We start from the raw sequence: 24,010 nt of genomic DNA, 5'->3' as shown, positions 1-24,010 counted from the left end.
TTTGTTTGGGTAGTTAAACACAGAAATAAACAAGTGCTGTATGCGGCATTTGTCTGGACAAGAGGAACGACAACAAACTGGATGATGTACGGTATAAACCTCGGGAGTTTATAGAGAGAGTGATTATGTGGTGACGATGCTGTGGGATCTCCAGCCTTTCTCCTAACTGTGATTTAAACTTCCAACAGGGACGGGTTCAGCATCTAGGCATTAACAGCGATTTCACTATATTCTCTGTGGAGCTATTATATTTGTGAATGACTACTTAGGAGGCAGGACAGGGTGTTTTCTCTTTCCCCTTGTGGTGTGGCGCAGCACAGACCGGTGACCCATATCTGTCAGGTTTTATTTAGGCAGATGATTTACAAATATGAAGGCTGGAATTAAATGGTATTCCCTTTAACCAGGCTCTGGTTGTGGGCTAGCAGCTCAGCACTAGCATGATACAGGTCACTGTCTGACTTTGAGTCCTCTTAGCTTCCATTGAGCAGCATCTCTGTCCCCGGCGTTTCTTGACAAGCCCGGGTGGAAGCGTCCCCAAGTCGAGAAGGACCGGTCCGCAGCACCAGCTTCCTTACGCTAAGACCTCCTGAGACCAACCCCCCAGGAGACAGAGACTTCCTGGAGAACAGAAAGAGAGTAGGAAAAAGAAGAAAGCAAAGGAGGGAAGGATGAAGACAGAGGAAAACAAATCAGGTCAAAAAGCAACGCAGATTGTTGGCCATCCTGTTTGACAGTGATTGCCGTGGTAATTCACCTGAAGGCCATCTTTTTCAGCAGGTGAGCATCCATCTTTTCTGTCGAAGGACCCTCTGTTTGCGGGTGATCCTCTACAGGGGATGAGAGGAGGGGAGAGGAGCAGGGAGGTGGGAGGAGGTGGGAAGCATCCTGAGACTGTGGGGTAGCCAGGTCTAAAGACTCCTGGGAGGAAAAGATGATAAATAATAAAAAAAAAAGAAAGAAAGAAAGATAAGAAAGTGGCAGGAGGTTTGGTTGTTCTTTGAAGTATGACATTTACACTTGAGTGATACACAGATCATCAGACCAACCTGAGACTTGATCTCCTGGTGGTCTGAATCCTCCATGTCCAGAGCGCACAGCTCCAGCTCAATGTCTCGGTCTGGGTCTGGTTCGCTCTCGGCCCCCTCCCGGTCCTGGCTGTAGGCGGTCTGATGGGCCTTCAGATCAGAGACTATTTTCTCTCCGCTGCTTATTGAAGGTCGACGGCCACGCAGATCTGATGCACACAGCTGCTCACTGGAAACACACAGAGACACAAACAAACACAGAGTTGCTCTCTAGCTTTCAAAAGGTACTGTAGATACACTCCATTGATTTCAACAGAAAGACAATAGTGAGGGCAAAATAATATAAAATGAAGCTAATGTTGTTAAAATGCATTACATTGTGAATTATTCACCTGGTATTGATAGACAAAATGTGGTATTATAATACTACAAACTAACAACACAAACAGTGATTAAAAAAGCCATGTCACTATCTTGGAAAATATGTGGAAAGTGCATTAGAGACATCAATGCAGAGGGCTTTCCTGACTCCTTTTCCTGGCAGCCCAGTGGGTTTTTACCAACCAGCTAGCAGCTCTATTTTTAGTCTGACCTCAGAGAGGAAGTGACTGCTACACAATGAGAGAGGCGAGGGATGAGAGAGCAGGAATGAGAGCAAACGTGTTAGGGAACAGTCAGAAATGAACTGCTATGACAACATTCAATACTGTACAACACATATGGTCCAATTATATTCACTACTCAGCTCTTTGTATGATTTACCAGTTTAGCATGTCAGACGACCTGTATAGAAATAAAGTGATGTAACAAACTAGTTGTACCTCTCTAGGAAGCTGGAGTGGCTGGAGGAGTCTGATCCTCTGGAGCTCCACCTGTAGTCACCATGATCCAAGTGAGGGTTGTAATCTATGACAGAAAAACATTCCAAAAAGAAAAAAAAGAAAAAGAAAATTCAAAGCAATTTTACCATTAAAATAGTAAGCATTGAGAAATATAGTGTATGTATGCACATATTCACAGGATGAAATGTATAAGTATTACACAAAGAATGAAAGAGAAATAATATATAGAAATAGAATAGAAATAATAATAGAAATAATAATAATTTAAAAATTTAAAATTTCTGATTAAATACAATAAATAAATCCTCTTCTCTCTCCCTGTGCTTTGGTCCGTCCCTTGTTACCTTTAAAGTTGATGGGCGTGGTGCTGGAGCTGCTCTGGCAGGCTGTAGCTTGGACGGGGTCAGTGGTGTGGTAGCCCGTGCGTGACGCCCTGGATATGGCGCCCCACTTGGAGATAATGGGCCCCTCGCTGAAGGGAATGATCGGGTCCTCGTCTTTAAGGCGCCGGTAGTGATCCAGCGAATGCAGCCACCGTTTCCCCACGCTACTGCCACTACTGACACCGCCGCCGCCACCACCTCCGCCTCCGTTACTGTCTAACTCCTGCACGAGTAAAAACAAGGGAGGCAAACACTTAAATACACAGGAGCAGACAGTGATGCTGGAGAGTGAACAACTGGGTCTCTGGGTGTGGGAAATGAGTCTCACCGAGTGATCTGAGCAGGAGTGAGCTGAGGTGTGGCTGAGCGTTTCGGGCTCAAAGGGGCTGAGGCAGGGGCCGATGGTACCGCAAGACCACGGGGAGTAGTGCGCCAAACTTTCCTCGCCTCTGAACCTGCACCCCACGCACTGACCACCGCTGCTCTCCACATGCTGAAGGAGAGGGAGGGAGAGAGAGAGAGAGACGATTCAAAAATGACAATAGGAACATATTCCTCTGCTTCCACTGTGTGAGAGAGACATGCTCCTGATGCTAAATCTAGATTGATCTGCCCAGAGGTCATGGGGATTACGAGGATTTGTGGGGTTTTTTCATGACTTTAGGGGCCTCTGAGGACAATAGCTACAACGTCTGCCACCATTATCTGTCAGCTGAGCATTTGTTTGGAAGAGACAGAAAGAGAAAGAGTTCTCTCTTAATTATCTATGCATATCATATTCATAACAGTTACAGCTGGTACATAACAGTTACAGTTGGTGTAGCACAACAACTCAGTGGTTAGCATTTTGTGTTGGGTTTGAATCCACTGGCTGGTGGTTTGCATGTTCTCTCCATCATGCCTACATTAGTACATTAGCAGATTAATAGATGAGACAGTTGAATTGGACACTCTAAATTGCATATAAGCATAAAATAAGCAGGTACGTATACAGTAGACACTGGGTAGGTAGATGGACATCGTCACAAGTCAGACAAATATGTTAAACAGGGGATGTGAGTTTACTGTAAGGAGGCTTCATACACCTCATACACAAGGCCTGGTGGTTGCTCACTAATTTGGATTTATGTTGTTGCTGCCCCGTGCTGACATGCTGCCATTTTGCTGTCATCCCCGTGGCAAGCACCAGACATCATTAAATAGAAATAGCCAGTCTTTTTCGCCCGTGGTCCTGTTTGCTTATGCTTGTTATGCAGAAGCATCCAAATTCAATTGAGTCTAGTAAACAAACACTTACGAACTCCTTGTGGTTTCTTTAATAAGAGCTCCGTTTTAGAGTGGATATCGTCAGAAAAACATCTGACGTGCTGTTAAACAAAGCTTTACCCAGCTGAAAGCCTGAGTCACCGCTTGTTAAAGTCTCTCCTCTTGCTTTCTCTGATCCTCTCCCTCTCTCTCTCTCACACGCACACACATATACACACCCACACACGCACACATGCCACAACTGTGCATTGCTATGATATCTTCCTCCACTGTTGCTAAGCAACTATCTCCCACTTAAATTGTATTGGACACAGTGGAAACCCTAGCTTTTGGGATGGGCATTAAATCCACCAAATTTAAGAAAGAAAAAAAAGGGTAAAATACATAAGCAATTTATCACTCACAGTTTCATCTGGCTGCAGTGACAGCATGGATAAAACGGTCATGGTGGTCTATAAAATCTCTTAATGACTGGTGCATGCAGCCTACACGTGTTGTAGCCTATCGCTTGTTTGCCTTTTACCTCGGTTCCAAAATCGATGGTGAAAATGGGGGAGGACTGGGAGGGTCTGTTGGTGTTGTGATGGTGGTGGTGATGCGCCCACTGCTCCTGCTTCCTTCTGAACAGATCCTCGTAGCCCAGAGGAACACGACCGTAATCCTGCCGAGGGAGCGTCGGAAAAGAGACGAAGTGTGAGGGAGAGAAGAGAGAACAGACCACGATACGAACACCATCATCTTCATTATATATTTATAACATGTTTATTAACGTTTTAGCCTCAATGCCATCCAGTACTATCTAACACAATGAGTGAAATCATAAACTCATTATTATCATCCAGAATCAAATTGGACAACAACAATACTGCACATTACAATTTCAGTTTTCAGCTGTGCCTCAAAGAAATACTGTTTCCAGACATGTATCCAATCTTGCCCTGATTTCACGTTTGGTCGAGGTGTGACATAAATGGAGACAGAGGAGGTCCTCTGATGATATTAGGGTGGAAACATCAATAGCAGCTGTAAAATATGCAGGTGCAGTGCATATAGTGTACATGCAAGTGGTGGAATATTCCATGGAATTGCATACGTATCTATGTGTTAATATTTGCTCACTTTTTTGCACCCACTCTTTTCTTATCTTATCTTATCTTATCACAATTATTTCCTGTATTTGAAATGTATTGATTGTGTCTCTCCTATAGCATCAGCTATAGTGGTAATGGTATATAATGATGTGAGAAGCAGAGAAGAGAGTGGGGGAGGCAGAGACATATTTGGCTGAGAAGTGGGAGGACTACAGAGGAGGCTGAAGCTACATACTGCAGCTCTGTGGCTGGCAGGGAAGGTAGAGGTGAGATGACATGTGGGTGTAAGAAGAGAAAGCGAAGGAAAGGAAACGCTGCAGAAAAGAAAGCCGCGATAAATCTGTTTAGTGTAAGACGCACCAACCTCAACTCATACAGATAGCTTCAGTGGGGATATACTGGGTATTACTCATGAGATGTTTCATGATATCAAGAAAAGAAGCACATATTTCTAATATTAGCCTCAGCAGAGAGCAACGTTTTGTAATTATTACATAGAGTGGATTATCTCCTATATACAGTAGCTTACCAATAATTAAAATAAATTGTCTTTCTTTAAAGCCTTCCGCTCGTTTTAAATAGACTGCGTTGGCACTGCTACCAACCTACAGTATGAATAAACATCACTTAAGCAAATGGGGGAGGCTGTGGTCTGGTAAAAGCCAGTTAGCACGGTTATTATTCTAATATATGACTCAAAAAGTGTTTCAGACATGTGTTGTTATGTGAAAATGGTAAGTGTTATTTCACTGACCCTGTGTAGCCCTGCACGATGTTCAGCTCCAGAGCAGTAGTTGCTGTCTAGAGAGTTGAATCTCTCCCTGAGTGGCGGCTGGTAGACGGAGGAATGCAGCACCTCCGGAGGCAGTGAGTTACTCCTGGCATCCTCTCTGTGGTACAGCTGTAATAACAGTTGTGATCGCTATCAATAAAGTTGCAAAAAAAGACCAAATTATACAGGGAGATAGGAATGCACAAGGAGGCTCACCTGAGGCCTCCATACTCTCCTGCTGTCATACAGAGGAGCATAAACCCCGTGTGCAGGAGCCAAGGGCCCATACTGAGGCTGCCCCGGGTGAGGGTGGAAGGCAGGACCCATCCGGTCTCTAGGTGGGTGCGGCGGGTACCCGGAGGAGGAGGAGGAGGAGGGCGGGTGAGGCGTCTGAGGATCGCTGGGGTAGGAAGTCGGCGGAGGGCCGATGGAGGGCGGCAGCGAGGATTCTGGGACGTTGGACGACCGGAGGAAGCGAGCCATGCAGGGTTTGTGGGGAGGATGGAGAGAGGATGGGTAGTAAGAACCTGCTGGAGAGGAGAAGTGAGGGGAGGAAAGGCAGGAGGAGAGAAGAGCAGAGAGGATTCATTTACATTTTATGACTTTTCAAACGTCGTTTAAATTCAAATTTTTTTATCCAGAAACTTGACTCACAGGTTGGCGGATAGTGGCCTGTGTCATAAGCAGAGTGCGGCTCCTGATAGTACATCTCCGACGCCTGCGAGGGATGCGGCGCGCGCAGCATGAAGCCGCCGTGTTTGGGCATAGCGGCGCCACCGCCATCGCCCCGTCCAACCGTGGTCAGGGGAGACGACGCTGACGAGTGGCTGACTGGAGTCCTGGGGGGAGAGATGGGCTTCCTAATGGACGGAATGACAATAGAAAGAGAAAAGAAAAGAGCACAGGGCTGACTCGGAGACACGAAAAGGTCAAACCTTCCCTACAGCACATAAATGTTCCTGAGGGATTAGTTCTCAGCCCAAATCATATGCAAATAGCCAGTGTGCTCAAGCCCACACATGAGGTGACTTGACAATGTGGATTTGAATGGAGCTATTCAAATGTAAATGAAGGAAACCAAAAAATTTTGACAATCATGTACATTTGAACGCAATTCACCCTACACTGAGAAATGACTACAGTAAATTGAGAGTTTGGAAACTTAAATGTAAATTTGTGTGCATTAACTTAAAGCAGAAGTAAGCGATATTTTTGTGTTAATATAAGTCTTAAAATCGCTTACTTCTGCTTTAACAGGAGTGCTAAACTGTAAGTAATATTAGACTGGTCATGTGGTTAAATGTCAACAATAGAAGGTGCGGATGAATAATCTTACTGTTCCGTTGACCCTGACGTGGCTCTGCCGGCACCAGATAGCCCATTGGACCCATTCGCCCCACTGGATCCGTTCGGCACCGCTCTCTTCATTTCCTCCATCATGTCAGCCCCTCTGGAGATAAGCTGTGGGTGGCTGAGGCCAGGGACTCCCTCTGTCAGGGAGGCTGTGTTCTCCCCCGTGCCTTTGAGCCCCTGTCCCATCCCCGCAGACACATCTGCGTGGATGCTGCCCTCCATGGTGAAGGTTTTGCCCATGACCCCGGGCGCTAGAGGAAATGCGCGGCCCACGCTGCTGCTCTTCTTGTTCCTCAGTCGAAATCTGCGAGGAAGACAATCGCGGATAATGAGCAAATTCGATTCAACAGGGAGGGATTAGGTGTGTGTGTTTGTGTGTGTCAATGTGTGTGCATGCAATATTACTGTCACAGAGGACGTTGTGTCAGAGAGTATACGATTAGATAAAAAGATTAAAATCTAATTGAATAGGAGGTTGGGAGAGGCTTCGTAGTGCCAATAAACATACAATAATAACAACATAAAATAACACAGCTGGAAATGTAAAATTGGATGATCAGAGTGCGTTACTGTGTGTGTACTGCTCACTCACTTCTCCAGCTCATCCTGTGTGTGTGCGAATGTACAGTTGGCTCCTCGGGGACAGCCACCCTGCTGACGAAGGTCCCGGCACATGCTGGTCTTATATTTGCTGTTGGCCTGAGGCTGAACGACACACAGATACTATGTACATCAAGTGTGAAATTAAACTGACACGTCAAACCTTTTGTTCCTCCAAAGTACACAAGCATTTTATTGATTTTTCCAGCACATTAGTGTCATGTGATTTTTGTTTACATGGTTAATATGCTTACCTATCATTACAGCAGTAATGATAAGTTAAAGGTGTGAAGTTCATGTCCAGATGTTAGTTAATGTTCACTCTTTGTAGTTTTAATGGTCTTGTAAAATGTATCCAAGGTGATTCTGTTATTTATCTGCAGACTGTTACAGCTCATTAAAGTAAATGTTGAGAGGGGGACATCTCACAATTTATGGATGGACTGTGATGTCAAACAAACAGTAAAAAGGAGTCATGTCATAAGTCAGAGTCCACACACATGGAGGGACAGACTATTAAGAAAAGCTGACAAGCGTCATAAAACTAAAAAGAATATGATCACAGACTTAATAATCTCCCTTATCATTCATTCTCAGTGGAAAATAATTTAAGTGTTTATGGCCCAGCTCCCTTTCCAAACAATTTGCCTCCAAAGTAGACTTACATGGTAATTATTTCCTGGTTTACAGAGTGAAAAACCTTATTTTCAGCTTGTGATTTTCATTTCTGAGAGAATAAAAAAAAGTAAAAGAAAAAATCTCAGTGACTTTCTCCATAATGGATTTTTTCCACAATGTATTTGTAATGATATTATATTTTTGTTTCCCAGGAATGAAGAATCTTTTGAGCTTCAACAGAAATGTACTACAGTTGTTTAACCATTTTTCTGTCATTTTGTTTTAGTGGGCAAGAATGTGAATATACTGTAGGTTATACTAACATACAGGTCAACTTCAGTCTCTATTCACTCCACTACTCTACACAATGTACACTGTTAGAGTCCAGTGTCTGATTCACATACATACACATTATCTAGAATTTGTTCACTCTCTTGTGTCAGCTATATAACTGATGGTTAATTAGTTAAGAGCTTTAATAGCACAATCTTTAACCATTGACTGTTAGTGGCTAGAGACACTTTCATGTCTTTTATCTTAAATGCCACAGGCAGGAGGAACAAAGTGTGCTGCAGGACCCTGAACTTGAACATGCTGACGGCCTTCGGCTATGTTTGGATGGAGCTGCAGCACCAGTATCCTGAGAACTGCCTGTATTTACTATAGACCTACTGGATTATGGATTATGGCAATAGGCGAATTTGAATGTTGAACTATCCCTTTAACCTGGTGTACAATACAATGGCGCGTCAGTATACCTGAGGAGTGTCGTGGCTCTTCTTGCTGAAGTTCTGGATGAATTCCACCAGTCCGTGAACCACCAACTTCACAGCCAGCATGACACTTTCCAGCTCCTCCCATGATGGCGCTGGGGCGTCTGCACACAGATCAACAATAACTGTCTGTTAAAGGGATAGTTCAACATTTTGGCAAATTGGCCCATTGCCATAATCACTATAGTCATAGCAGTAGGTTCGTTACCTTTATTTGTCAGTGTAAGCTATTTTTAGAACGGAGGAGCGGAGCGTCAGGCTGCTCGGAGCTACGCTACGGAGGCTAAGGGAATTTCTTGGTTTCTCTCATCAAACTCATCAGATACACAATCCCAAAACTCCAAAACGCTTTCGTGGACAAGTTGTGACCTGCACAATCATCACGCTATGAGATAATAATGGAACGTTACGAAACTGAGCCGTTTTCAAGGTAAATACAGGGTAAATACAGAGACTGCTTGCTGAAAAACTGTCCCTGAACGCAACGCGCATCAGCGGTTTTGCATGAATTTACCTCTAAAACAGCTCCGTCTCGTAACGTTCCATTATTATCTCATAGCGTGGTGAATGTGCAGGTCACAACTTGTCCACGACAGCCTTTTGGAGTTGTTGGGTTGTGTATTTGATGAGTTTGATGAGGGAAACCAAGAAATTCCCTTAGCCTCCATAGCGTAGCCCTGAGCAGCCTGCCGCTCCACACCTCCGTTCTAAAAACAGCTTACACCGACAATTAAAGGTAACAAACCTACTGCTGTGACTATAGTGATTATGGCAATGGGCCAATTTGCCAAAATGTTGAACTATCCCTTTAAGTGGAGGATCTTATCAAGTCTGTGAACCTTGAAAGAATTTGGCACGTATTTGAAGAAATACTAGAAGAACAGAGATTATTGAGATTAAACATTCATCTGTCTCCACGACAGGTTACAACAAAAGAAGTGAAACACATGTCTGTATCAAGAAAGGCCAGAATAACAAGGTTACAATGATTCTACTTTGTGAGGCTCAACGCTACAACCTGCATACTAATATGCTAACAATGACAATGCTAAAACAATGATGTTCAACAAGGAAAATGTTTACCTTGTTCACCATATTAGTTTAGCATCTTTCTTTAGCATGCTTACATTTGATGATTAGCACTTGACACTGTGTTAAGTTTAGTAGGTATAGGGTCATAAACCAAACCAAATGAAAACACTCAACCTGATAAGAGGGCTACATGAAAAGTCAGGGAGGTTGGTTACAATTCATCCTAGGTGGAGCACTGATGTCTGTACAAAAAGCTCTTTCAACGATAACACTGCTGTCTGAGAGCCACACAACTAGCTTCACTTTAATGCAAAGCAGCGTCATCTCTATTTGTGTTGAGCAGCACTGCAGAGGTGTGGTGTACAATAGAGACAAAATCTGTGACTGACAAATGAAATGTTTATGTTAATGCACTAAACACCATGCGCCGGAGGCAGAGTGATACACTGTGTGTGAAGCTTTGTCATGATGCCTGAGGCACACTGTTGTTTCATGACAATATAATGGCCAAGTTTAGCAGGGAACCACAATACAGAACACACTTCTGAGTGTCAAAGGCATCACACACCCTGCTGAGTCACCGCGCTTCGCTTAAATCAATGTGACACACACAAGATAAATCAGTGCTTAATCCTCTGTTTTGTGCTTGCTAATTGCATTTTGATATGCGAGTGCCACAGCATGCCTATTTTCTTCACATCTCATTCTCATTCATCTTTGTGGAACTGGACAAACCGTTTGCTCAGAGTAAATGTTAATCAGTCAGACTCCTTAGTTAGTATTCATTCAGAACGACCGCTGTTACACAAAATACCTGGATTGTGGTCTATGTTGGCAAGTAGCTCCAGGTGTGGTCTAAGGCTTGTGAGGTTGGCCGGGTCTCCTGTCCTCTGCAGAACGATTGTCAGCTCTTGAACGCTCTTTGCAAATGACTCTGGAGACTGCAACTGTAGCGGGAGACGAGCATTAATTTCCCCTGTGCTTTTTTGATTGACGATTTTGTCGATGCTGAAACTAATACGGCGAGCGAAGCAACGGTACCTTGTCGATGATGGACTGCATATGTGACTTGTGGACCAGGTCCCCGTACAGCAGAGAGGACCACTGCTCGGGTGAGATCCGTAGGCCGGCCTCCATGGCGATGTGGACAATCTGGGCATCGTGTTCTCTCCTGAGAGCCTCGTACGTACGAAACTCTTCCTTCAGCTGCATCAGCGAGGAGTCTTCATCCCGCTTAGTGACCTGAGAGGGAGGAGAGGAGAGGACGGATGGCGGAGGGATAGGGAGTGAAACGAGGGTGAAATTAGAGGCAGGAGAGTGAGAAAAGAGATGAGGGAAAAAAAAGGAAAGTATGGATATATGAAATTATATTTTGCTGTTCTTTATACAGAGGAAGAATACCAAGATCAAGCTTCTCACCTAGCAATAATAATTTTATTTTTTTAAAGCAAGTCTTAATCTATTAGCATTTCTAATATATATATATATATACACTGTATATACTGTATATATATATATATATATATATATATAGTATATATTGTATGAGTTGTATTAGTAGGTCAAATCTGAGTTATTGATTCACCAAAATTATTATTATATCATATTTTTATTACAGTAGAGTTTTCACCTGTGACACCTGTTGTTAGGGTGACTTATCCACCAATAATAAATAGTACTTTGGTTTGGGAGGTCCCAGGTACTAAGAGCGATACCTGTGACTTTCATATTAACTGTAACAGGATTTACCTTCCCGTCAGTGTATCTGTGTGAGGTGTCTTCAGACTAATAAACTCAAATTCAGATCAGACAAAGGGATTACCCCTCTCTCAGAATCTGCCCTATGAGTAATCATCACGAGACACCAGCACACTCACCACCAGCTACCTCCGGCAAATCAAACAGGTTCCGCAGTCAAAATAACAATTGAACCGAGTCAGATTTCATTATTCTCAGAGCTCTCGCTGCTCTCCACTCTTTAGAAGAAAAAAACACTCTGTTCCTTCACTTGCACCTATCTTTCATTGCATCTCTGTGCTGTCTGTCCCTGTCCTGCGAGGCGGGGCAACAAGGGCAAATATAGACTGCTGTTACATCACAAGCAGATAGCTGGCATTTCTGCCCTACCAGCGATGTCTGTCATCAGATAACAGGCACAGAAATACACCCACACACACAGAATGCATCAGCAGAGCATGTATCCTTACTGCAGGTGTGACTTTTATGCAATATTAGATGTTGGTATCAGTATTTAGGGAGGGATAATACATATCTTAAATGTCAGACTGGGTCATATTAATTTGGACCACAATCTGCAGTTGAGAGGGGGTTTCCAAAACTCACTCAGGAAACATTTGGCTTGAAGTTTTTTGTATAAATTCTTTGCATTATTCCATGGAAAATATCAGTCTTAGCTGACAAGAATAGCAGCTCTGGAAAACACCTTTACAACTGATTACATAAAATAGTATCAACCTGAAACTCTGTCTATGGGGTAAAAAAAATATGTGGTGGTAAATGAGGATCTATTTAAATACCCTTCATTTAATCAGGTCATTTATTATGACGTGGGTTCTTGGGACAGCAGCAAACTGAGGATCTTTTGTTCACTTTGACGCAGACTACATTCGAAGAGCCAGCGGCTTATTCTCTATAAATGGAGCTGTTAATAGTGCAGCTTGCTCACATGTTCTTGTATGTGCACACTTTTAGTGTGTATGTAGATCGTGCTCATTCGTGTTGCTTGTGCAGTACCTTGAAGCAGGACGCTCTGTAGAGCAGCTGCACCACGTGGCCTATACTGGTTTTGGAGGCCTGCGGGAACCGAGCCTCGAGCTTCTGCACCACAAACAAAACCAACACCTTCCTGGAAAGAGCTGAGCCGTCCTCCAGAGCCAGTAAAACCAGCTTCAGCGCATCTTCTTGCATAGCTGACGAGGGAGAATTAGAGGGGGGGTTGGCGGTGTGGGAACAGAGAGAAGAGCAGCAAGTGGTTGAGATAGTGATGGGGAGAAGCGAGACAGAGACAAAGAGCGTGAGAAGAAGAATCAGGGAACAATATTCAGCACAAACACATTTACTACAGACAATGGCTGCATATTCGAATTTTCTCTCCATTGATTTTCAGCACTCAGAACCAGGTGTCCTCAGACTTTTAAATGAACTCATTCTCTTATCATGATGAGAAACAGTTTCCCATTCAGAATCTGCCCTATGAGTAATCATCACAGAACACCAGGCACCGGCACCAGCCGTCACTTTGATGAGGCAATCGAAAATAGCAATTTTTTTGACACGAGTCCAGTCGAGTGAGAGACTAGCAATTTATTAAACTCACAGTTTGGATGTTTAGTAGTCAAGTACCACTCTCTCTGTAATTACTTTTTATATTGACTGATAATATCTCAGAGAAAGCTACATAGTCGAGATTAACTGAGATGAAAAAGGGTGAGTTATTTATTAAAAAATAGATTGAAACAAATTATTTTTATGCAGCCTCCATTATTTTTAAACTTAAAGGATTGTTGATGATGTTTACAAGACAAGATCCAAAAGCTTAGTTCTTATGCAAATCTCACCCACAATGCCACTTGTTCCAGATCACATGTATTACCCCGCACCACACATTTATGTCCTCCACTCTTTTCCACACACTTACCAGGTCCCAGGAACTGGCATCCCCGCGCCCTCACCGCTGCCCAGAGGTTGGCGGAGAGCTGCTGGGGGTTCTGATGCTGCAGGATGAGCTCCGTCACCGTTCGCTCACCCAGTGACCGGCCCGCCCGCACTGCCCGCACACGGCCCTCCTCCTCCACCAGCTGGCAGTTCACCAAGGTCACCAGCTTCCTCTGCATGGGCCGACTGAGCACGCTCGGACTCAGGGTCGCCACACCTATAGTGGGTGATAACTCAGTGGTAAAACAGTGCATCTGTGGAGCTCCGTCACAGTGCTGTTGGCTATATTCAAATTGATTGGTTTTGTATCAGTTTAACTCTAAAAGCAGATAACTCCGTTTTTAAAAAATTCTAGAATCTTCATTTTTTATTTTTTATTTCCATAAGGTGATATCAGTCAAACCAAAGTTGAGTGACTTTGAGATGTAACAAAACAGACATATCTCAAAAGAATAAAGTTTTATTGAAAACAACACTATGCAAAGAATAATTACAAAGCCTCAGCTCATTTTTTCCAAAATGGCACTTATCTGCTCTTGTCTAAAATAAAGCAAAGAAACCTGTTCCTCACCCCCAAAAAGAAGTGTGGAGCAGCTTAGCCTGCAGCTTTGTTGGTGCATTTAAAGGCCTCTTCTTGGAAGGGATGAAGTTTAAAGCTTCATCTTACTTAAATCCTCCCACCAAATTCTCCTTTTTTGGCATTAATGCGTTTCAACTGTCCAAATGATGTTATTAGCCAAGAATGATAAATGCTACCATCGCAGCGTCACCCAGAATTGGCTGCACAAAAAAAACGGAACCGCTGGTCAATTTGTAGTTAATATTTCTTATCTGGTTATGCAGAGAGCTGAATTTTCCTTCGGTAGTGTAAAAGTACAGAAGCTTTCAGGCGTCATGGCAAGTGTGAAAAGCATGAATACCAAGTTCCACAGGCAACCTCAGCTGCATCCCCCGCACAATATATATGAAGAGCTTGATTCGCTTTTGCAAATGTCCACTGAACTCAGATTTTTTTTATTACATTGCATGCAAACACACTGCACACACTACCTTTTGCTCCGCTGATTGGTTTTAAGTAGAGAGCCAGCTCTTCTACGCACACCCTGCAGACCTCGTAGTGCTCCACCTCTGCTGCACTACTCAGGCTCACCGGCTGCACATCTGGAACCTAAGAAGCAAACATCACAACACACAAAGAGGACGGTAGTTAGAGTTCGTCTTACTGTGACTTAGGGATGTCACGATTACTTGTTTTCACAATTAATCGTGGTATTAAACGCCACAATTAATTAATCGTAAAGATTCCTAAATACCGTTACTTTCCCAAAAAGATGATGTTGGAACCTTATCGGCAGATGTGCGCAAAAATAAAGGTAAATGCACAGATAACTGGTCCATTTAACTAACGTAACATTGAATTGGTAGGAATTTAAATGTTAGCGTGTCATTTTTAATAAAAAAAAAAAAGCAAAACAAAACAAAAAACGATTAAAATAGACACAAACATTTGGTATAGATGACAATTTATGACCTGAATAATTCAAACACTTCCCCTGGGGGATTAAGAATTGGTCATATATTAATAGATACTTGAAATATTTTGTGTAAACAATGAGTAATGTAATTATATTTTGACTATATTTGATTTTACACATTCATAGTGTTGTGAAATTAATTAATGCGTAATAATCGTGATAATCGTAACACCGTGATTATTTCTCTGACAATAATCGTACCAAGACAATTTATAATCGTGACATCCCTACTGTGACTGTCTCATTTGACACCTGTATAAACACACATGGTCCACTCTGACCCACCTGAGCTCCAACCAGCTGTAGCAGGGCGCAGTTGACCGGCAGCATGTCGATATCCGTGCTGATTGGCGTCTGATCAAAGGGGCAGGCTTTGCGGTGCAGTTTGTGTAGGCAGGTCTTACACACCGTGTGGGAGCAGCCCAGGCTGATGGGCTGGTGGCCGCTGCTGTCAAACTCATTGTAGCAGATGGGACAGGACAGGAACTCTGTCCACTGGGCTGCCTGCACTGGCATCCTGCCACCACACCACTGAGGGAGGCGTCGCCAAGATCAGGGGGAATGCATGTCAACCAGCCCCGACAACAGCGCCTGCTTGGCGACGGTGACTGTGGGGGAGAGGACATAATGATATTTAGTATTTAACTTGTCAATAGTTGTCTTCCTGTGGAACACCCATATCTTCATGTTGGTGTGGAAAGCGAATATGGTTAAACACAGCTGTAATAACACAAATATTGTAACGTGTTATTTTTAAAATTGCTGTACATTCATTAACTCTTTATAGTTGCTTACAATATAACTCTTACTTGGGATTAGAGTTAATTCGTCGTTTTTGTGCACTGACCAGCACAAAAATGACTGTAGACAAACCACCATATGGAATAACTCATCACCATAAGAACATAATCCTAACTCAATATAATCCTATTGTGCATACAATTACAACAACATAATCTCCACAATAGCTAGAACAGTATAAATGAAAAGTGTTTACTTGTGTTGTTCTCTATAACAGGGCTAATTCATATGCAAAATGATTCATTTTCAATGAAAAAATAGCAATTTTGGTACCATTTCAATTAATTGTACAGCAATACCTTGACAGAACTGACAGATAAAGATACAGTATGGCATGCAGGGTCCAACCGAGGGATGCATTTTTATGATTTTGTCCACTGCACTTACACCTCTGTACAATAGCTCAACAACAGTCAGTTTAATTGCTTAAGGAAATTAACAAATAGCTGAATATTGCATTCGATAAGGTCATTAATCTGTTGATTTCCAGGGTCCTGCCGATTAAGGACCAGCATTTATATAATTACTCTGTGAACACACTGGCAGTCTTCCGTGCCTTCCATTGTAAAAGTCATAAATGTATTTCATCTAATGTGAGCAATAAAAGTGCTCTCTCTCTCTCTTAAAAAAAAGGTAGCCAAAATCTCAGCCCATAACAGGCAGTAGCTACAAAGACCTCACTTTGAACACAATTTGCACTGTTTCAAGTCCAAGTCAAGTACACTGCACTCATCTCATTACAAACATGGATAAGAGCTGATTTTAAAATCAAGCCAGTGAACTAAAATGTAACAATAAAAAGCAAGACAAAAACAGAATTAATTAAATGACAAAATTCATTTAATAGCTACATTCATACAAATAAATTGCATAACTGTTTGAGCACAGCTGCTTTTTCTAATTAAAAAAAAAAACATGGGGCGGTGCGTGGCGCAGTGGTTAAGGCGGCCGCCCCATGTAGAGGCTAGTCCTCAATGCAGGCGTCCCCGGTTCGAATCCCGCGTCGGGCAGACCTTTCCTGCATGTCATCCCCCCTCTCTCTGCCTCCCCCTTTCCTGTCTATCTCACTATGTACTATCAAATAAAGGCAAAAATGCCAAAAAAATATACACAAAAAAAACATATCAGTAACATATTGTAGGTGTGCAAAAGGTACTAGATCATTTAAGACCTAGGGGTGGAGACAAATTAACTTCCGTAGAGTCTAAAAATAAAACTCCATGACTGAACAATAATTTGAGAGCAAGATCAGTCACACAGAATCATCTCAGCTTTCACTTTTGCTCTTTAGAACATATCTCCTCCCAACATATCTCATGTTGAATCATAATAGCAGTGCATGAATCAGGGTTAATCATGATGCAGACTGTTGATAAACACAGACAGAATGTGGCTAAATAATAATACCTTTTTTTTTTGTTATGGTCAAAGTCTTTGTTCATGTCAAATGTTTCCAAAGATCATTTACAACTGACTCCCATTCAGCACATTAGGTGGAGACGCCACAAGACTGTGTCGACCCAAGTACAATGCCACAACACATAAGACAGATAAATGAAAATAAATAAATAGATAAATAGCATCACTAACTGTTTTTGAACTGATATGTACTGCACTGTATGCATGAAGCCTGCACAGTATTTTTATATTATGGCTCACAGTTTAGTCTATAAACACTTCAGCTTCAGCAGGCCCACACCTCCACATGGACACAGGATTCATATTTTGGTAGTTATATCAATGGTGTTATGTATTAACGTGTCTTTAAGCCTCAGAAATACAAAGAACAGCAGAGTCTGATCACATGCACATCCACCAGCATTTCCTTTGTTGAGATCTACGGCCTTAAAATCCACCTGCTTACTGTATGTGTGATGAACCCACAATAACGTCACCACCACCACCATACTGTAGAGTTTTGTGTTGATTCATACTTCATGCTTTCGTTTGATTCTACACATTCTCACTTCTATCAAACTCTTGTCTCTTACTCAAATATTCCACTGTGTACAGATTTTGAAAACAGGCCATACCAGGAAATGTGTCTGCTCTTACATAACACTACAGTACAATAGGGTATTTTGTAACTCTTTCTGTGACCCTCCTGTATCTTATTTGATTTTTTTTAATCCCATTTACCAAAAGTAGAGTCTTATACGAGTACATGCAACCACACAAAAACACCACTATCCTTTTGAGTCGAAGCGGTTTGGACACAGCGTGCAGACAGCCAGCACCTGTTGCTTTCAGAGCCTGTTGCATCTGTTTAAACTGCTCACCAGAAATAACAGCTGTAGCCCTCAGGGAGCAGGTGCCACACAAAAAAGCTTGAGAATTATCTATTCAAATAGGGCTGGGGATACAGTAAAATAATGCACCCACACACCCGAGATAAGTTTAAAAAAAACTGAGATTAGGGAGGACAAAGCGCCTCAGTTTACACCAGTTTTGAAACCAAACTGCAGGCAGTGTGAGAGCCAGTGCAGCCATGTTCACACTCCATGTGCACAGAACAGGACCTGTTTACAAAAACCTGTGTGGCCTATTTATTTGTCTATAAAATGTCTGGAACAACATCAAGCCAACATAATTACATAATAATAGAACCTTTTGTAAGAATCAATCCTGAAAAACAAACTTTTTATGAAAAATGAACTTACTTCAGAGTCTCTGGTGAACGCTTTAAAAGAGAAGGTGAAAGAGAGAGAAAGAAGAACTGTGCCATTACGCACAAGCTGCAAGCTACAGCACATTAAACTAGAAATATACCCATGGTTTCATCAGAGAATTTTTTTTTTATGTCTACATCATACCTATAAATATGTAACAGATATCTATACAGCAAATCTGAGGCGATCTGCCAATTATTACAGCAGTTTTACGCACCTTCCAAACTGCCAGCAGTACGCGGCGCCCGCGTTGCCTCGTCGGCCGCGTGGACAGCTCCGGTCTATCCCGGTGGGTCATATTTCCTTCCGCGAGGAGCCCAAATATAACACGCAATTACCGCTATTGTAGCCCACAAAGTGCTGGAGCACCGTGTGAGGAGGAGTGAGGGGAGGGAGTGCGCAAGGGAGGGGGGGATGGAGGGAGGGGGGAAGTTTGGAGGCGAAGATGGTGGGGATTTTTCCATCTTGGCGCGTGAGAGCCATGGAGGAAAAACTCGCCCCCTTTTTTCTCTGCGAGCTTACAAGTTGTGCAAACTCCAGGGGCAACTGTTGACAGCGACTCTCTGGCTGGAGTCACGTTGACGGCCACCTGTTCCCGCTCTGAGCAACTGCTACATCCTGTTCAACAGTGACTCCCCAGCAGGATACCACTCGTTCCCTGCCACTGTCTCTATGCAGGAATTATCCCCACGCACAAACGCACATGGACCAGTTAGGTTAATTACATTGCATTGCATTAATGCCTCACATGACATGAGGAGAGGGGAGTACAGAATATGATGCGCTGAAAACTCCCAATAATTGCATGAATGGGTCACCACTCATGTGAGCAAACATGCAACATGAAGCCCCCACAGTGTGAGTAAGTGCAGTCTTGTGACAGTGAGAGGTGGGTGGGTGGGTGTGTTGTATTATTACAGCAGACCTCAACTTCCTCATCAGGTTCTTTTCCCTCGCCGATGATCTTAGAATGAGGAAACTGACCTATGAGCTCTGTTTTCATTCTCTCCGACTTGTTTGTGCCTGCAGCAGCGTGGTACCTACGGAGCATATTACTGTCATCTTTGGGGTGAAGTGAAACTTGAGGGTGTGCCATTTCAAACGCCTACCTCATTAAGACGGACACATCATGTTACACGTCCACTTTTAAAGAGCAAAATATCCCTGGAATTGTTGAAAGAAGGCTTTGTGGACCTAAGCAGTGATTTACTGTACTGGCCCTTTGAGCCGCCCACTTCACTGAGCGGAGGATGAGAAGTACATTGTGTCTTAACAGCCAACAGTTGGCGAGCTATCATCTGGCTCAGGACAGTGAGTCCTCACTTGGCCCCCGTCTGAGTGGGGAAGGGCATCTGGAGTTTCCTTTGGCATGTCTCAGACAGAAAGAGAAAGAAAGAGATTGGAGGTTGTTTTGAGTTTGTTTTTCACTCCTCTGATGTATGAAATGTTTTTTTACCATCTCAGGACATCTGCACTTTGCAGTCTTTATATTTCGGGCTTAGGTTTAGGTTTATGATTGAGTTAAAATTAGGTTAACATAAGGGTAAAGGTTGATGTTCTCACATTGCCAGATCTTCTCACCATGTCTGAGCAGTGCCAGTGAAGGAAAAAGGCCTGGTAGAAAAAAACAGGTACAGTAGAGTTATTCTGGTATGAAGCTTAAAAGAAAAAAAAGTGTTGTTTCACATGATGCTTTACAGGAAGCACAAAGATATAACTGGGCTCAGCCTATCAGAGCTCTTATAGAATATCAGTCTACAATTGCATGTTTGTAATCTTTCAGTGCGATCCATGTTTTTACCACTGTATTCAGTTATTCCCATAAAAACTGCAACTGGAAGGAAGCAGAATGCAGCAGTGGGCTAATGAGAGGCCTATCAAAGCTGTACACGCCCACTTTACATGAAGGATCGGGGGATAACAACTAGAGTAAGCGCTATGACAATGCATGTAGGAGGGATGTGGTCGTTATGACATCATGTGAGCGTTGTCTTCTCTGTGCATCCTTGAGGGCATTAGTCTCTGATTGTTCTCTGCTTTGACATTTAACTGTCACTTTGCAACTCCTACTCAAGCATTTCTGTTGGTCCAGTGGAGTGAGGTGGCACAGTTATCTCTATTGTACCCCAGTATCTGCAGAGACACATCAGGGACAGCAGCGCCACTGACTACTGCTGTGTTAAGGTGGAAGTGAAGTGTTAGGATTTTAAGTCAAACAATGGCAATTGCTGTATAAGTTATTGGAAAAATCTTCAGAAGCTTTTTTCCCTTTCATCCTCTATATTTCTTGCTTCATGTTTCCTGCCAATTTTGACACAAATGGACAAGAATGGAGTCATGTACAAGTAAAAAAAAAAAGTTTGTAGGCCAGTTTGTAGAGCGACAACAACCAGTAGTGGAGATAAGGTAGGAGCTGTCTAGTTGGTGAATTAACCCTGCGTCATCTGATGGATCAGCACTCATGCTCATATTAGAAGGTGTTCTCCTACAAATGGATGCATAGAGATGCACACGGAAAAAGAGGATAATAAATGGATGCATGGATATACAAACTACACACACACACACACACCACCATAGACTATGAGTTGAAGTAATATGAGTACCCTCTACTCCTTCTCACGTCACCAAGACCCCCGAATTAGAACATTCCATAACAAGTGTGTGTGTGAGAGAGAGAAAGAGAGCATGTAACTATGTGATGTCAGTGTAATTACTATGACTGAAGGAGCATATCAACACAAAACAACAAACAAGGCAAATATCCTGATCACAAGGCTACTATTGTACACTCACTTTATGAAATATATGCAACCTGTACACACACACACACACACACACACACACACTGTTTTAATGAGCCAGCTTTGGTTTTTACAACTCACTCTGCTCCACTTTCATAAATGTGCTAATGCCCTTTTAAATTTCTCCCCCAAATACAGTACATCTGCATGACCCACGCAGCCCCTCAGCAGCATGTATACTACAGGCAGAATTTTAACATACCCAACTGCACAGCCTTCTGGGAAGAGTGTGGAGGGTTTTCGCACAACACTGAAACTTCACACCCACCGCCTTGCTGAAAAAAAACAAAAAACCCTCAAATACCATCTGTATCATCACTTATAGTCATGCAAACTACGAAGAACATACAGTAAATCGAGCATGGCTCCTACAATGTTGACAACAAAGTGGAAAAAAATAATCAGATTGTGCCTGTGTGAACAAAAACTCTGAACTTCCTATTTTCTGTTGCACTACTCGGCTGTAAAGTGAAAGCAATGGCTGTCACACCAGCGTGCATGTAAACGATGAAGAGAAAGTTAAACTTTAACACAGAGAACTGACGAAGCTTGTTATTCTCTTGACAGACTCTTAACAGGCACACAAAGACCGCTTAACAGCAGGATGGGCAGTGTGGGCGAACAAACACACAACAAGCAGCTGGCAAATGAGAAATCATATCACACACTGGCATTGTCATTGATCACACCATTTATAGTTCTGTTTTGCACAGAAACATGAGTTTCCATGGCGCCAAAGTGAGGAAGTTCTCCTTTGATATTTTCTTTGTGCTGTTCTATAATTTATTACAGGATTAATACAGTGGGTTCAACATGTCTGCTCACTTGTTTTTGAGTGTACAGTAGGGGTATGTGGGTCTGTGAGATTATTTATTCATAATGCCTATCATCCCAGAGTGTGGGGGTTGTGTCTGGATGGGAGGCAGGGCAAACATATAGCTCACATGCTGCTGTATTACACAACATACAGATATAGTAGAGGCCTTCCTCATTACACCTGAGCTATAAGCCATCTTTGGCCAACATCAGCTGGTGATATTGTCAGGATATCAGGTTGCTTCCAATTGCAAATCAGCAGGTTATAGAGAGGAGCCTCCGTCATGACAGGCTGCTGCATACTTCAACTTTATGATGACAGTGCTGCATTTCAAGCTGAAGGCTATAGAGTATATATAATATGCAACACATGAGCTCAGGAGTCACTTTAAGTGGTGTTATATATGAATTTGCACAAAGTCCCATCCCCATGCTTGAGACAAACACTGTAGCACCAACCAGTCTCCCCCATTACAGCAGCATATCTACAGTTTCATGCTGCATTTACTGGAGAGCTTGCAATGAGTGCCTCAACTCTTTCTAAAATAAACCCCAATGGAAACTGACTGTAAGCAACGGGCCCATCATTTCAATACAACCTGCTTCTTGTGATATTCCCTCATCAGCACCAGTTGCAGAAATTGGATGATGAGCAGTTCAAGATTTAATTATGTAATTCCGGAGATATGTAGCTGCTAAATGATCACTCATCTTCAGTGGAGGCAAATTATTAAAAAAAAAACAAGTGCACCCGACAAACAAAAATCTCAATTAGAGGAGCAATAGAAAGTATAGCGCGCACCTCTGGATAAAGTCACTTACCTCACGCACTACACCAGGGCACCAGGATAAACATATTCATAGACATCCACAGGAGCGCATCAAAAAAAATTTGATAATTAAAAAACAATCTTCATCAGATGCAAAAAAGCTGCAGCAGCCAGCCCAGGGAGACGGTTCTCGATGCGAGGGCGGTTTGGCACTGCATCTCAGAGCATTTAGACACAGGTCCCTCGGTCCGGTTTTGATCCTCTGCCCCCCTTAAGTACGTGATGGACACGTTCAGTTCAGGTACAGCGAGCCACACACCCTCCGCTTGACGAACCGGAGCTGAGAGGAGATGGAAGTATCGCTCCGCCGGTGATGGTGCCTGAACTGCGCCTCACTGCATCTCACCACCACCACCACCGGGCTGCTGCACGACCACAGAGCTGCTGCACTGTTACGCATCATCCATACTCGAGAGTCTCGGAGACGCATTTATGTTTGTTTTCATCCCGACAGTATAGCAATAACAGAACAAAAACAACAACTGTCGGAGGAGCAGCGCGAGGCACTATTTTAATGTCGTGAGCAAGGATAAAAAAGATGTAAAGAGGCAAAGCCGGAACAAGCCGCTTTTCGAGGCGTGGGCTGTCTGGTTTTAAAGGAACATACCAAGAGGCAGCAGCAGCAGCAGCAGCAGTAGATGATGCGCTTCGACAAGTGCGTCTGTAGAGAGGAAGTTCACACACAAACAAATGTAGTTCCCGCTCGCTGTATTGCAGCTCTGCGTTTAGAGAAGTAGAAGAAAAACAGCTCAGTGCGTCCTCCCCATCTATACTTACTCTCCCACAGCCTGACCATGTGTCTGGTAAAGGTTTAAATACACACTTGGTCGCGTTGATTTTTTTTTATTTTTTATTTTTTATATGACTTCCATTACAGTTATCATTATTAGGCTGGTAAAGTTTTAAAGTGTATTCAATTGTCTCATTATTATATTATAATTGTTAAAGCTGTCCTAACTCACACTATGGGGACCTTGTGTTGGTCAATAAAACAATAACTAACTTGACTCCAGCCTAGCCTATAAGGTTGTAATCCTGTTAGTTAAATGGCTTCATCCTGCACATTTGAATGGATTTAACCTGGCATCTCCGTAGCATTTAACAGGCTCCTTGGCCATCTGT

General features: G+C 42.9%; 1 protein-coding gene across 5 annotated transcripts; it reads right to left on the bottom strand.

The window, feature by feature from the left end:
• Positions 1-335: 335 nt before the first annotated feature.
• Positions 336-23,587, bottom strand: rc3h2 (ring finger and CCCH-type domains 2). Of its 5 annotated transcripts, none has more exons than XM_085793721.1 (20): positions 22,881-23,587; positions 15,254-15,576; positions 14,484-14,601; positions 13,417-13,650; positions 12,513-12,688; positions 10,800-11,000; positions 10,573-10,705; positions 8,712-8,830; positions 7,328-7,440; positions 6,719-7,039; positions 6,037-6,242; positions 5,599-5,912; positions 5,365-5,511; positions 4,043-4,180; positions 2,582-2,746; positions 2,215-2,476; positions 1,850-1,934; positions 1,050-1,257; positions 758-921; positions 336-621 (listed from the first exon to the last, which is right to left on the bottom strand). In XM_085793721.1, the coding sequence occupies exons 2-20, from the start codon at positions 15,482-15,484 to the stop codon at positions 474-476; spliced, it is 3,483 nt and encodes a 1,160-aa protein (XP_085649847.1). In that variant the 5' UTR covers positions 15,485-15,576; positions 22,881-23,587; the 3' UTR covers positions 336-473. The 5 variants fall into 5 exon arrangements, with proteins under 5 accessions (XP_085649847.1, XP_085649850.1, XP_085649848.1 ...); XM_085793724.1 differs by having other exon boundaries at positions 5,599-5,909; positions 22,881-23,430; XM_085793722.1 differs by lacking the exon at positions 22,881-23,587 and adding an exon at positions 18,656-18,929.
• Between the last annotated feature and the right edge of the window lie 423 nt (positions 23,588-24,010).

The sequence above is a fragment of the Trachurus japonicus genome, chromosome 12, assembly GCF_045865225.1.
Source record: "Trachurus japonicus isolate A0001 chromosome 12, Traja_1.0".
Taxonomy (NCBI): Eukaryota; Metazoa; Chordata; class Actinopteri; order Carangiformes; family Carangidae; genus Trachurus; species Trachurus japonicus.
The sequence above is the reverse complement of the archived record's forward strand: the minus strand, read 5'-3'. Positions and strand labels throughout refer to the sequence as shown.

Coding starts and splice junctions, on each gene's coding strand:
- rc3h2 (XM_085793721.1), bottom strand. CDS start 15,484: ATGCCAGTGCAGGCAGCCCAGTGGACAGAGTTCCTGTCCTGTCCCATC. Junction 7,441..8,711: donor AGAGCCACGACACTCCTCAG/GTATACTGACGC, acceptor TGTGTCGTTCAG/CCTCAGGCCAACAGCAAATA. Junction 1,935..2,214: donor CACGCCCATCAACTTTAAAG/GTAACAAGGGAC, acceptor TTTCTGTCATAG/ATTACAACCCTCACTTGGAT.